This window comes from Triticum aestivum, chromosome 1B, assembly GCF_018294505.1.
Source record: "Triticum aestivum cultivar Chinese Spring chromosome 1B, IWGSC CS RefSeq v2.1, whole genome shotgun sequence".
Taxonomy (NCBI): domain Eukaryota; kingdom Viridiplantae; phylum Streptophyta; class Magnoliopsida; order Poales; family Poaceae; genus Triticum; species Triticum aestivum.
Window position 1 is genome coordinate 56,065,573 of NC_057795.1, and position 15,193 is coordinate 56,080,765.

Consider the following 15,193-nt stretch of genomic DNA (forward strand, 5'->3'; position numbering starts at 1 on the left):
AATGAGATGAGGCAAAGCTTTTGTCTCCGTTTTAAAAAAAAAACCTCTGCCCAGAGCCCGAGAGTCAAGCGAGGTAACAGCAGAGCCTAAAAAAACATAGGAGAATGGTTCTCGCCCGTGAATACTACTCAACTCGGGTGGTATTTTGGGAAGATGTTCCAGAGGGGCCCACCTGTCTGGTTGGAGCATGGGAGGGATGGCACATGGCAGACAGGCCATCAACACCGACTCGTTCTATATAAGCACACTGCCAGCTGCATCAAATACGCTGCCTTTGCTAACTGGGAAGAAGAACTTCCACTTCCCTTTGATAGAAAACAAAGAAAGAAAACAGAGAAGCTCACACCATGGCAACCAATGGGTACTCCAATGGCGGCAGCACCAAAGGAAAGCCCATCAAATGCAAAGGTTCTTCCCCGATCTTGATGATTCCTCCTCCTCCTCCTCCTGCCCTTGTTCAGGCCATTTTCCACTTCTTGCCTATGCACCTTCATCCTCATGGACGACTGACTAACCACGGGTTGGTGTCGTGGGAATTGAACAGCGGCGGTGGCGTGGGGTCCCGGCGAGCCGCTGGTGATGGAGGAGGTGGGGGTGGCGCCGCCGGCGCGCATGGAGGTGCGCGTCAGAATCCTCTTCACCTCCATCTGCCACACCGACCTCAGCTTCTTGAGAGGAGAGGTACGTAGCCATGGTGGAGCTAGATACGCTGCATGATTTCTTCTTTGCTTTATCGATCCTTTGATTTGATGATCGATCTGTGGGCATCTGACCACATCTCCTGCGTGCCGTGACGACGACGCAGAACGAGCGTCAACGCAGGTTCCCTCGCATCCTTGGCCACGAGGCAGCCGGGTAAGCAATAATTGTTTCCCACCTTCCAGTTTCCGCTTTGATTTTGTGTTCTTCTTCTTCCCGTACGTGCTAGTACTTCTTGACACAAGTTATTCTCGATCGATCGATGGGCTATATGCATGTGTTGACGACATGCATAGTTCGTACTCCGTAGTACAGTTGAAATGAGAGATATCAAAGGATTTTGTGATTAGCTTTCTCATTTATTTATTTCTGTGTATTAATTCGAGATAGCTTAATTAGGACACGTGGCAATTGGCTTTCTTCTGGAGCGAGAAAATTTGTGCCTATCTCGGGCTGGGGCGGAGAAGTCAAGGTTCAAGCGACCTTTTCTAGCCACGCGCTATCGCTTCTTAATCACTCTATTCGCTTAAGCAGAAGACACAGTTCTGGTACAGTACTCAGAAGTCAGAACTCACTGTCACTGGATGTACACCAGTTATTTTGACAGATTGTTTGTACATAGCAGTAAAAATCGGAAAGGTGTTTTCCCTTTTTGCCTGAGAATGAAAAAAAAAAACTAGGCATATATAGGTGCATGTCTTACGTACAACCGGTCAAACAAGAAACATCTTTGTGGATGGATGGAAGGTGGGATATATCTATCCATGCAGGTCAGACAGATGAGAGGCGATAGCATTTTGTATGTATCTTTAAATATGGTTATTATATGGTTGTTGTCACATGGACACCCTGCGGCGATCGATGACAAATGGAGGCATTGGGCCTTCCAACGCAAGCCCCAAACCAGGGCTCCATCATCCCAGCCTAGCTCATAGTCCCAGCCTAGCTTATATGTTTTTCAAAGTTCAGCTGATCTGACGTTGGCAGTCACCCCTACACAGAGTGGTGGAGAGCGTCGGCGAAGGCGTGGAAGACCTTGCGCCGGGAGACCACGTCGTCCCCATCTTCAATGGGGAGTGCGGGACGTGCGCCTACTGCCACTCCAGCGCGACCAACCTGTGCGGGACCTACCGCGTCGACGCTTTCAAGAGCACCATGGTTTCCGACAACGGGACGAGGTTCTCCGTGGTGAACACCTCCGGTGACACGGTGCCGGTCTATCACTTCCTCAACACCTCCACCTTCGCCGAGTACACCGTGCTGGACGCCGCCTGCGCCGTCAAGATCAACCCCGCCGCCCCGTTGGAGAAGATGTGCCTCCTCAGCTGTGGCATCTCCACAGGTATTTTTTTTTTTCTTTCAAGTTATTAATTTCGTCCAGTTGATGCTCTTGTTCTCCCAGTATCAGCATATGATCTTTGGGGGGGTGGTCCTCTAAGTTTGATTAATCAATAATTACTCCATCAATCAATCGATCTGAATTATATACTAACATGGATGATTATATGAGAACAAAACCGGCGTGCAAGTGGACATGGCCTGAGCTTATCAACTGGCTGGGTGTCCCCATGGTTTGTTAATTTGGAAAACAGCATGGCGATTTGGCAGACTGAAGCACCAGGCAAGATGGTTAGAATGTTGACTTCGGTCGCTGTCATTCCCACCGCGGATAGCAGAAGATTTTTCAGATTTTTTTTTTGTTATTATCGCTGTCATGCACATCAGTTTCGAAGGTGCCTGCTATGCCCGGTAACCTTTTGAGGACTTCTCTAGAATGAAAGAAACATCTGAGTACAAAATGTTTCAGTATCATCACTTGTGGAAAAAGAGATTGTAGACACATGAAATTCTCAGAAACTGCGTACAAAAATTTCTTCGCATATTGTTGTTGTTGTTGTTGTTGTCTTCTTCTACGGATTTAATATTGGCAATTAGTATAACAATTTTATTTTCGATTTCAGGAGTGGGAGCTGCATGGAACACTGCAAACGTGTCCAAGGGCTCGACCGTAGCAATATTCGGACTTGGTGCTGTTGGTCTTGCGGTAAGTCAATTAATTAACGACCTACGATCATCCCACGATCATTTTCTCCATTCTCAAAGCACGTGTGAATAATGAAAGTAGCAATGAACCGGTGATGAACTTTTTTCGAAACAAAATGCCAGAAAAATATTCAATAATCCATTTTTACTTTAGGTTGGCGAAGGCGCAAGAATAAGAGGGGCATCTCGGATCATCGGCGTGGACATCAACCCCGAAAAGTTCGCCAAAGGTGCGCGTTCAGCCACGACGTGTTCTTGCTCAACGTCATTTTCCATCATGCAACTAAAAATGTCCCTTCCCAATAAACGCCTTGTCTACAAGGCAATATAGAGGCCTGTCGTCTGTCGTACTTTATGCGTGTCCAGTGAGTCACGGACAACGGCAAAATAGCAACGTGAATCTGCAACGGGAAATATATACTTGGACTGAGATCAAACCATGGGCGTCGCTTTCGTCTCCGTGGCCGTGGGCACTACTGATTAATCTCTGATCGATGTGTTACGTGTACTACGTTGCAGGCAAAGAGATGGGCATCACGGACTTCATCAACCCGAAGGCGTGCGGCAAGCCTGTCCACGAGGTGATCAAGGAGCTGACAGATGGGGGCGTCGACTACAGTTTCGAGTGCAGTGGCAACGTTGATGTGCTTCGAGAGGCCTTCGTTTCCACACACGACGTACGCATTTTCCCCTTCCTTTGCTATCAACTCTTATCATCAACTTTTCTGATGTCATGGGCTGGCAAGTTTTCAAGTAATTGGGCTCACCAATCTCGGAAATTGTGTGAATCTAGGGTTGGGGATTGACCGTGGTGCTGGGGATCCACCCGACGCCTAGGATGATGCCATTGCATCCCATGGAGCTTTTCGACGGCCGTCGGATCACCGGTTGCACCTTCGGCGATTTCAAGGGCAAGTCCCAGCTTCCCCTCCTCGTCGACCAATGCATGAAGGGGGTAATCACTTTGCTATCATTATTTGTTTGCAGTAAAATTATATGTCAATAAACCAAAATTTAAAATGAATATGTTTCTTACTAAATGGCAATGATTATGTTTTTTTACAGGAGGTTAAGATAAATTTCGATGGCTTCATAACCCATGAGATGCCATTCTCGGAGATTAATGAGGCTTTCCGGCTGCTGGAGGAAGGCAAGTCCCTCAGGTGTGTGCTACGTTTGTGATGAGGCGCACAAGGAATTGCAAGTGTTCTGTTGGCGAGATATATACCGTTGTTGTTGCTACCATTTACTGTACATCTTGTACAATTAAACTGGTGGTTATATGTCACTCAAAGTGAAAAAAAAGACCCAAAGTGAAGACGACTCATAAATATGTGTTGGGTTCACCTGGGTCTCCCTCAACCGAGAACTCTTTAGTCTCGGTCGATCCACCTCCCACTTTTGTGCTCTCCATTTTTTGGCTTTTGTTTGTATTGTGTGACTTTGCGTCGGTTTGTTTAATCTTGAGAATTCATCTTTGTAAATGTCAGTAGCCATTCTGCTATGTAGGCTTGTGGGTAGTGATCGGAATAGGAGAGCTCCTACTCTACGCATTTAGCCGTGAATTGTCGAAATAACACGCAACAGAGGCTAACTAGATAGTACTCCAGGGCAATTCACCTCGCTCCCGAGAAAACCGGCTTCCGCTTCACCATGTGTGGTGTGGATGTTAGCCCCCCAAGGAAAAAAACTTTTGAAAAACCGGCAACTCCTCGCTTCGGACAAAAAACTAGCCACGTGTTTTTAGAGAAATTAAAAATGGGTATACACACACGTGAATGCATTCGTATTTTCTGAAAATAGTTGTCCCGTGTTTAAAAAAATGTCCATGTGGTTTAAAAGTTCATGCATTAGAGAAAAAACAAATGGTCCTGTGTTTTGTAGTGGCTACCTCTCTAGAGTCCATACTCTCCATAGGTTGTAAAATCATTTCGAGGAGACCTTACAAGTAAGCCTCGACAAAGAAACCTTGCTTTGATACTAATTGGAAAATTAGTAAGTTATACTAGAGTGTTCTGCAAGATGAAACTGATAAAATGAGACCAGGAGAAACTGAAAATCTAAAGATAAAATGAACATTCAAGAGAACTGATTTAAAGAACCCATTTCCCGCCTTATATACTGACAACTAAAAAAGATGAAGATACAAGCAAATAGAGTAATTAGCTTTCTTCTGAAGTGAGACAATTTGTGCTTGTCTAAGGAGTAGAAGTCGAGATTTTAATTGACTTTTGGTAGCCACACATAATTTTTTTGGAAACGGAGGCAAAAGATTTGCCTCATCTATTAAATAAGAAGAGGATAGAGTTTGTTACAAGGGAACACTTTTACATGGCATGGAAGATTACTCACACAAAATAATGTTCCCTAATATTTTTGCTCCGGCAGTGATCCAAAGGTTTGCCTCGCAGATGATGTTGTTTAGCAAGATTGGTGGTGGAGCACTCTTGTTCCGGAAAACACGGGCATTTCGCTCGTTCCAAATGGTCCATGACACGAGCATGGTTACAGAGGCCATGGCCTTCCTGTTGGGGACTCCAGCGCCGTTCCTATTTGTCCATCATTCCTTGACCAAACTCTCAAGATGCCACATAGACGTGTCCATATGATGAAGCCCAAATTTTGCAATGACGAAGTTCCGTAGCCACACATAATCACTTCTTAATAATTACTCTATTTGCTTAAGCAAAAGGTAGTTGGGTTGATGGAAATCGGAAGTGTTTTCCCTCTTTGGCTGACAATAGAAGAAAAAGAGTTATGCATATATACTTGTTTTATTTATACAACTGGCCAGACAAGAACCATCTTTAGCGGAAGGTAGGATATATCCATTCATGCCGGTCAGCCAGATCAGGGGCGATAGCATTATGCACATGTACCTAAATATAGTTATATGATTGTTGTCACATGGACACCCTGTGGCCCTCGATGACAAATGGAGCATTGGGTCTTCCAACGCAAACCCCAAAGCATGGCTCCATCATCCCAACCTAGCTCATACGCCCATCCTTTGGCATGTACTCCCAAAGTATGTAGCTTGTCTTTCTTGCCGGCTGATGCCATGTGCAGATTTTGACTTCAATAAGGCAAACCATTTTGACGGGCTATGTGTCCAAGTCCATTGCAATAACTGATCCCAACTACTTTAGTTTTCAAGAGCAACACAATTTGGAGTCTTCATTGTGGAAACAACTTTTTTTTTCTGGAAATGAATTTTTTTTCTCAAATTCGGAAATGGGTAGAGAAGTATGTCACTGCAGACAATACCATGTCTGAATTTGACCCTGTTTTAGTTCCAAAAACATGAATGAAATAAATAAAGTTGTATTAAATCATTGGTGTAAGGTATTATTTTTCCCCGCAAAAAAATTACCTTACACCGATGATTCAATACAACTTTATTTATTCCATTCATGTTTCTGGAAATAAAACAGGGTCAAATTCAAGCATGGTTATAACATACTCCCTCTGTCCATAATATAATAATGTTTTTAACCCTAGTGTGGTGTCAAAAATATTCTTATATTATGAAACAGAGGGAGTATCTACTAAGCTTGTTTCTGACGGTGTGGCAGTCACTCGTGTACAATGTCGTGGAGAATGTCACTCTGTACAGCTTGTTTTATTATATTGCGTTTATATTTTTTTTTCAAAGTTCAGCTGGCCTGACGGTGGAAAAGATGTTATTACAGCTTGCTTTATTCTGTTGCATTTATATACCTTTCAAGTTGAGCTGACCCGACAGTGGCAGTCACTCGTTGTTATGTACTCCCTCCGTAACCGTAACTCTAAAGGAGAGACCCATTTTGTTCGTTTGGGTCATCTGGACAAAAAAGATGGATCAACGGGACGACCCAAACGGACGAGGCGTCCGCCCGCTGTCCGTTCGTTGTTTGTCTGGAACCAAACTGGGCCCAAATTTGAGCCACAAATCGGTCGGCGCGGACAAACGCGGACGCTCTCGTCGCGAGGTCACTCGTGACCTCGCGTGTCCGACTTGGTCCAACGCATCAGAGACCGCACTGGCGATTCAGCCTCCCACCGCCGTCGCCCGCTTGTCCCCAGCTCCTGCGCCGCCGCCTGCTCGTCCCGAGCTCCTGCGCCGCCGCACCAACTACGTCTGCCGTTGCCCGGATCCGGCGCCGGCCGGCCAGATCCATCCGGTCCCGCGCGGATCCGCCGCCCCTCACCGGTCATCGCGCCTCGGCCGGCCCCCGTTGTCCCTATCATCCTCTCGCCGCGCCGCCGCCATGGACGCCTTCAGGGCATCGAGCATGGGGTTCCTCTCCAACCCGGGGTTCCGATTCGATTCCTGGATCCGATTCGACGGGTTCCTCTCCAACTTGGGATTCGCCAGGGTGAGGGCGCTGTCCTCGACGCCGGGAAAAGGCAGCCGCGGCCGGCAAGCTTCGCTGATTTCGATGGGTTCCTCTCCAACCTGGGGTTCTCCGGGGTGGGGGCGCCGCCGGCGAGCTTCGCTGATGACTCCAAGGCCTTGGCTGCTGCGGTCAACTCTGTCCACGGTGGTCAACTCAGTTCACTCGGCTGCTGCATTTGTCCGCTCAAGGGCTGTGTGTTGGGTGCATCCACAGTCCGTTTCTGTCCGCCCCATGTCCGCCTAGGTGGACACATGACCCAAACGGACGACAAACGGACAAAATCCGTGTCCGTTTGTGTCTTTGCGTTGGAGTTGCTTTAATAATCTAGTGTCTAGATGTTTTTCAAAAGTCAAACTTTGTAAGTTTGACCAAGTTTATAGAGAAAAATAACTACGTTTAAAATACCAAGCATATCATGAAGCACATCATGGGATGTCAAATTTTCTTTATAAACTTGGCCACGGTTTGATCAGTTTGACTTTATTTTTAATCTATATGCCCTTCATTGTGAAACGGATGCAGAGTGGTGGAGAGCGTCAGTGACGGCGGGGAGGACCTGGCGCCGGGAGATCGTGCCATTTCCATCTTCAACGGGGAGTGCGCCTACCGCCACTCCAGCACGACCAACATGTGAAAAACATGTGCTGGATCTAGCATGTCGACGCTTTCAAGAGCGCCATGGTTTCCAACAACGGGACGAAGTTCTTTGTGTTAAACTACCACCTCGGGTGACACCGTGTCGGCATATCGCTTTCTCAACACGCATGCCTTCGTAGAGTACAGCGTGCTCGACGCCACCTGTGCCGTCAAGATTAACCCCACGGCTCCGCTGGAGAAGATATGCCTCCTCAGCTGCCGCATCTCGACAGGTATTTTTTTTTAAATTATTAATATTGTCCAGTTGATGCTTAACCTCACAATATCAAGATATATTCTTGGGTGGTCCTCTCAGTTTGATTGATGAATAATTAATCAATCTATCGATCGATCCATCTAAATTAGTGAACGCATGAGGACAAACCGACGTGCAAGTGGCTATGGTATGAGCTACTCCCTTCGTTCCTAGATATTTTGTGTTGAAACAAGGCAAAAGGCTTGCCATTTCATTGATTAGAAAGAAGGTTTAGACATAAGCAGTAAAACGGCACAAACAAATGGGAGACTACTCTCGCGACATAAAATTACTCAGGTGGCTCGCTCCAGCCAACGACCAAAAGCGGGCCTCCTCTTTGATCTTCACGACAATGACAGTGGTCGAGGTGGCCGTGTTGCGGAAGACTTGCATTTCGCTCCTTCAAATATCCCACGAGTCAAGCATCATAACGGAGGCAATCGCCTTCTTGATGTGGCCTCTAGAGTTGATCGTCTTGAGCCATCAATCCTGGACGGAGATCTCATGACGCCAAGCCGTCGTAGATTGGTCATGAGTGCCAAGCCAAGCGATGATCTCGTTCAAACTCGAGCATTAAATCTGCACTGGAAGAGAATGTGAGCAGCTGACTCCTGAACCTGCTTGCAAAGGGGCTAGAAGCCGCAGTTCGGCCATCCCCGCCGTTGCAACCGATCGGCCGTCCACACACGATTTTGGATGATCAACCAAGAAAAAAAATTGCATTTCGGTGGAGCCCAAGTCTTCCATATCGTGGTAGAGGTCGAGCTGAGAACTTATCCCACAAACTGCACCATGTAGGAAGTGGCCGCTGAATATTCATTGGTAGAGGTGAATTTCCAATGTATAGTATCCTCCCTATCCAGGCTGAGAGTAACATCTTGAAGCATTCCCCAAAGATTGGCGAACTCCTGGGTATGGGCCAAAGAGAGGCCCTGAGTAGCGTCGATCTGACTGACCCAGAAGATGTTATCAAGCGCTTTACTGACCAAACATGCCTTCCTCTTAGATATCTCAAAGACCTTGGGCGCGACATCTTTTGGTCTGAGGCCATTAAGCCATGACGATTCCCGGAATTTTGCCTTTTTACCATCACCAATGGTCACAGTTGTGAACGTCGCAAAGAGATCTTTGTCAGCGTTGCTACAGGGTGCCTACATTCTAGCCCAAGCTTGGGGGGGGGGGGTGTCAGCCTACTCGTACCAAAGCCAGCGGAGTCGAAGGGCGGCGGCGAAATTTTGGAGGTTTAGCACACCCAGGCTGCCGAAAATCTTGGGTTTGCAGACAAGGTTCTAGTTAACCTTACATTTGCCTCCAGACACCTTGTTGCAGCCTGCCCAAAGATAGGCACGTCTCAGGCTATCGATTTTCTTCCGCACCTTAACCGGGATCTCAAGGGGTGTTAGATGATAGATTGCTATGGCCGTGAGAACTGCTTTGACCAAAATGATGCGTCCAGGAGCAGCAACATGCATGGCCGACCAAGGTGGGAGCTTGCCCGCAATCTTGTCCTGGAGGTATTGGAAATGGATGCGTTTTAGCCTCATGACGGACAAAGGAAGACCAAAGTACTGCATAGGGAAAGAGGTCCACACAGCAGGGAAAGACTGGAGGACGCCATCAAGGTCGAGGTTGGCACACCGAATGGGCGCAACCGAACTTTTGTTGTAGTTGGTGACAAGTCCGGTGACCTCACCAAAGCAGCTCAGCATAGAGGTTAGAAACTGGATGTCCTCTTTGATAGGCGCAATGAAGATGGCTACATCATCGGCATACAGGGATACCCGAATCGGATTTCCACGTAGCGGGTGTAGGTTGCCTTGCTCAGTGGCCTTTGCAAGAATTCGGTGGAGAGGGTCGATGGCGATTGAAAGGATCGATATGGTTGACTAGAGGGGGGTGAATAGGCAACTAACAATTTTTAGATTTTTCTTTAACAAATTAAAACTTGCAATGAAATAGGTTGTCTAGATGTGCAACTACGTGGACAACCTATATGATGCAAAGACAATAAGCACACAAGCAAGCAATGGATATAACTCGAGTAAGCTTGCAAAAGTAAAGGGACAAGATAACCAAGAGTGGAGCCGGTGGAGACGAGGATGTGTTACCGAAGTTCCTTCCTTTTAAAGGGAAGTATGTCTCTGTTAGAGCGGTGTGGAGGCACAATGCTCCCCAAGAAGCCACTAGGGCCACCGTAATCTCCTCACGCCCTCACACAATGCGAGATGCCGTGATTCCACTATTGGAGCCCTTGAAGGCGGCAACCGGACCTTTACAAACAAGATTGGGGCAATCTCCACAACACTTGGAGGCTCCCAACAACACCACGAAGCTTCACCACAATGGAGTATGGCTTCGAGGTGACCTCAACCATCTAGGGTGCTCAACACCCAAGAGTAACAAGATCCGCTAGGGATAAGTGGGGGGGATCAAATTTCTCTTGGTGGAAGTGTAGATCTGGGCCTTCTCAACCAATCCCGAGCAAATCAACAAGTTTGATTGGCTAGGGAGAGAGATTGGGCGAAAATGGAGCTTGGAGCAACAATGGAGCTTTGGGGGAAAGAGGTAGGTCAACTTTGGGGAAGAAGACCCCTTTATATAGTGGGAAGATCAATCCAACCGTTATCCCACTTACCAGCCCCGCACAGAGCGGTACTACCGCTGGGGAAGGGCGGTACTACCGCTCCGGGCGGTACTACCGCTCAACCCAGCGGTATTGCCGCGCTGCCTGGGGCCCTGACCATAGGGCGGTACTACCGCCAGGGAAGAGCGGTACTACCGCTCCAGGCGGTACTACCGCTTAGACCCAGCGGTACTACCGCGCTGCCCAGGGCCCTGTCACCAGGGCGGTACTACCGCTAGGGAAGGGCGGTACTACCGCCCCTACTACCTCCCTTAGTGCCGCAAAACCCGACACGAAAAATTCGTTCGAGAATCGAGGCGGAAGTAGCCCAGATGCGCAGCGGTACTACGGCCGAAACACCCAAGCGGTACTACCGCTCTGAGAGCGGTACTACCGCTGTGGAGTTTCGGCGGTACTACCGCTGTGGACGCGGTACTACCGCTAGGGCAAAGCAGAGCATAGTAAGGGGAAAACAACAGCTCCAGAGATGCGGAAGGAAAGACGACGGGTGTGATAATGATGTGTACGTGTGATTCCACCCAAGTCTTACCAAAACGGATCCCCTCTTGATAGTACGGTGACTCCTACGAAACTAGTCTACCAACAACGAAATGAAGGAGCTACACCATCTTGAATTACAACACCGAGGGGAGGAAATCGTCTCGTGCCAATGGATGAATCTCTGAAAGAACTAACGCACACGATTAGTCCGCACAAGCATTGTCATCAATCACCAAAACATATTGGGAATAAAAATGCCCTTACAATCTCCCCCTTTTTGGTGGATTGATGACAATACGGGATTTGCACAAAATGAAAGATATAGGATAAGCGCAAAAGTACAACCGTCCTAAAATTTAGAAGGGCTCCCCCTGGATGTGTGCTACCTAGAAAAGTGCTTTGGACTGCACGGCATAGATGCCAGGTACAATGCTCCCCCTACATTTTAGAGACCAACTACCTAAGCATGATATGAGAGCAACATATATATAACAAGATAAGCATGGAACTCATAAGCTAGATAGACATAGATAAAGATACGAAGAGATAAGGTAGCATATGTCTCACACCATATGACTCGAGCTTAGGTCTTACGAACAGAACCAGAACTTAGGTCTCACAGACACAAACCAAATAAAACAACAAGCGAAAGCACAAACACAAACGACGGAAGACACAAAACGCAAATCCCTAAACTCTCTCCCCCTTTGGCATCGAGACACCAAAAAGGAGAGGGAGTGATGCTACGGCTCCAGGTGAAGGTAAACGATGGACACCCATCAGATCTCAGAGGGATCATCTGCGGTGCCATCGTCAGCCGGGAAGTGCTCATCATCAGAATCAGTCCAGGGGCAGTGCTGCTGAATCCACTCCTCCTCCTCGGTAAGCTGATCCTCAGAACCACTAATCACAATAGCACCTATCTGACGCATGAGCTCCTTGTGGCGACCTCGGGCCTTCTTCTCAGCCACATGAGTCATGTACTGACGACTCCATGCAGAACAACTTCTTCACCTTGATCTTGAGCTTCTTGGCCCAAGAGGGCTCTGCCTCAGAAGGCACGTAGTCATCATCTTCATCCTCAGCCTCAGCTCCAAACTCCTCCTCAGTCTCCATGGCAGCAGCAGATGAAGGAACTCCAGTCCTAGGGGCCTGAGTGCCCCAGTTATCCTTCTTCCTCAGACGCTTGACATCGTGAGAAACCAAGTCTCCAATCTCCAGCACCACCTTGGGATAGACACGATCCCAGGCCTTCTCAATGAGCAGCATAATGAATGGACCATAAATTGGGCACTTGCGCTCGGAGATAGCAGAAACCAGCTCAGACCACATAACATGAGAGATATCCAAGGACTCTTCAGTGCTCTGCCCCTTCTCCCGCTGACAGAAGAGAAGCATGTCCACGAGATAAGAGTGAACCTGGTCCAGATTCCTGATGCGAGGGAAAAGAGTTTCTTTGAAGATACGGTGAAGAATGTCCAGATAGGCAGGCAGCTCATAGGTCTCCTTCTTCGTCTCATGGCTGATCCTCAGAGTGCAGTAGGGCCACAGAGCTTGCTTGTGAGTGGCATTTGCTCGACGGTGGGGGCGAAAGCCGACAGTAGACTCAAGTCCAAGATCTTCCACCCCAATCAACTGCATGAAAGCTTTCCACTTGACTGACAGCAACTTGCCATTTGTCATCCAAGTCAGAGTCCTGTCCTCATCGGTCCCAAGGTGAACCGTGGCATAGAATTGGGCCACAATATCAGCATCATAGTCCTTGTTGAATTGCATGATCCCGATAATGTTCAGCTGAGTGCACATCTGAAGAGCTTCACCAAAGTAGTCAGGATCATTCTCCATATGCTCGGTGTCGATGGAGTGCATGTTGTCATAGAGATTCTTCTTGGCTTTGAGGACATCAAAATAGATGGCAAACTGGAACCTGTTCCAGAACGGACGGTTGACCAAAGTGGGATCTCGGTCGACCTCATACGGGTTGCGGCGGCGCCTTGCCCAGAACTCCTTGGGCGGCATTTCTGGCACGGTTTTGCTTGGCTTTGGCTTGACCCCAGGCTTCTTCTGCAGTTGGGGAGGAGGTGGAGCACTAGAAGATCCTCCGGTAGGCTCAGTGGGCTCAGTGGTGCGGTAGCGCTTGGACGAAGCACGACCGGGGTTGACACGACGAGCCTGATGCTCAGGAACCTCATCACCTGGAACCACACACACAAACACGCAAACAACCAGAAAGAACGAGCGTAAGCCACAAACACGAACAAAGAGATCACTGAGAGGTTGGAGGATGATGGAACTGGGTAGAGGGCGGTAGTACCGTGACCCTTGAGCGGTAGTACCGCTCCAAGCAGTACTACCGCTCTGGATAGAGCGGTAGTACCACTCTGGGAGAGCGGTAGTACCGCTCGAGGCGGGGAAACAGCAGTTTCCAACTACCGTGGTCAGATCCGGTACTATCGTCCTACCAAATTCAAAAATACTCCAACCAAACACTAATCCAAACAGTATAAAAGCATTCTCCATCCTACTCAAGCCTAGATCTGGACAAAAATCTAGAGATGCAGCTGCTATTTCCCAAAGAACGCTAGATTGGAAATCTAGACAAAAGGAAACAGGGAACGGGGGCAATACCGGCATCCATGGCAAGAGGACAAGGTGGGGATCGATTCCACCGAAGGAAACGGAGAGGAGCGCCCCGGAGAGGGAGATCCGCCGGAGCCCTCCCGCGGCGCTGGTTGCTGAAGATAGAGACAAACAGGGTGAAGGGTGAGCGAATGGGTATGGGGGAGAAGAAACTCCCCCTGCCCCCGATATAACCCCCAGCCCGCGCCTCACAGCGGTAGTACCGCTCTGGAGGGCGGTAGTACCGCTGGGAGCGGTAGTACCGCTCTGGAGGGCGGTAGTACCGCTTCAGCAACTACGCTGCTTCTAGACCAACGACTAACGCTCAAAAAGAAATGGAAAGCAAAGCCAAAAGAACGAGAGGACTGACGCGACAACACACACACACACACAGAGACAACAGACCAGAAACAACTCAAACACAAACAACCACACGAAACAGAGCAAGCTCTGGCCTCTCTCAGGAGAGGGCAGTGGCCGGAGCCACCTATGTTTGAGTCAAATGGTATGGCACCGCGAAGAATTATCCTTGGGCCCATGACCAAAACTCGTCTTTGAAGCACAAGTACCATCAAAAATGGCTATTGTGAAAGAGTTGATCGTTTTATGCATAATGGGGGGAGGGAAAGTTCATTGAGAGAACAACACTCCCCCTATGTCCATGCCTACATCTAAGCAGGATACCAAGTTGAGTGGGGTGGGGTGTGCCAGGGTTCAAGTCACATTGCTCGAATCAATGATATTTAGCTCATGCCTTAACTCGCGAAATCTTGCTTCATCCAAGGGCTTCGTGAAAATATCTGTAAGGTTATCATGAGTGTTGACATACTTGAGCTCGATCTCTCCTCGCCTAATGTGATCCCGGATGAAGTGATACCGAATCTCAATGTGTTTCGTCTTGAAGTGTTGCACCGGGTTGAGAGAAATCTTGATGGCACTTTCGTTGTCACACCACAGAGGCACTTTGTCACAAATGACACCATATTCCTTTAAAGTTTGCCTCATCCACAAGAGTTGAGCACAACAACTACCGGCCGCCACATATTCTGCTTCGGTGGACGAGAGAGACACACAACTTTGCTTTTTGGAAGACCAACTCACCAAAGAGCACCCAAGAAACTGGCACCCTTCGGAAGTGGACTTCCTATCCACTTTGTCTCCCGCCCAATCGAAATCCGTAAACCCTTCAAGCTTGAAGTTTGCCCCTCTTGGGTACCATAAGCCAAAGTTTGGGGTATGAGCCAAATATCGAAACATTCGCTTGACTGCCACATAGTGACTTTCCTTCGGTGCAGCTTGAAACCGTGCACACATCCCCACACTCAACATGATATCTGGTCTAGATGCACAAAGGTAAAGCAAGGAGCCAATCATGGAGCGATATACCTTTTGATCCACTGCTTTACCATTGGGATCAATGTCATGTTGGCACTTGGT

At 48.2% G+C, this 15,193-nt stretch overlaps 1 protein-coding gene and 1 pseudogene across 1 annotated transcript; both read left to right on the top strand.

The window, feature by feature from the left end:
• The first annotated feature begins 256 nt into the window (after nt 1-256).
• Nucleotides 257-4,231, top strand: LOC123106492 (alcohol dehydrogenase-like 4). Its single transcript, XM_044528645.1, has 9 exons — nt 257-408; nt 545-681; nt 806-855; nt 1,701-2,041; nt 2,661-2,743; nt 2,897-2,972; nt 3,262-3,419; nt 3,536-3,697; nt 3,808-4,231. The coding sequence occupies exons 1-9, from the start codon at nt 348-350 to the stop codon at nt 3,922-3,924; spliced, it is 1,185 nt and encodes a 394-aa protein (XP_044384580.1). The 5' UTR covers nt 257-347; the 3' UTR covers nt 3,925-4,231.
• Nucleotides 4,232-6,992: 2,761 nt separating this feature from the next.
• LOC123077007 (alcohol dehydrogenase-like 3) overlaps nt 6,993-15,193 on the top strand; it is a 36,647-nt pseudogene continuing 28,446 nt past the window's right edge.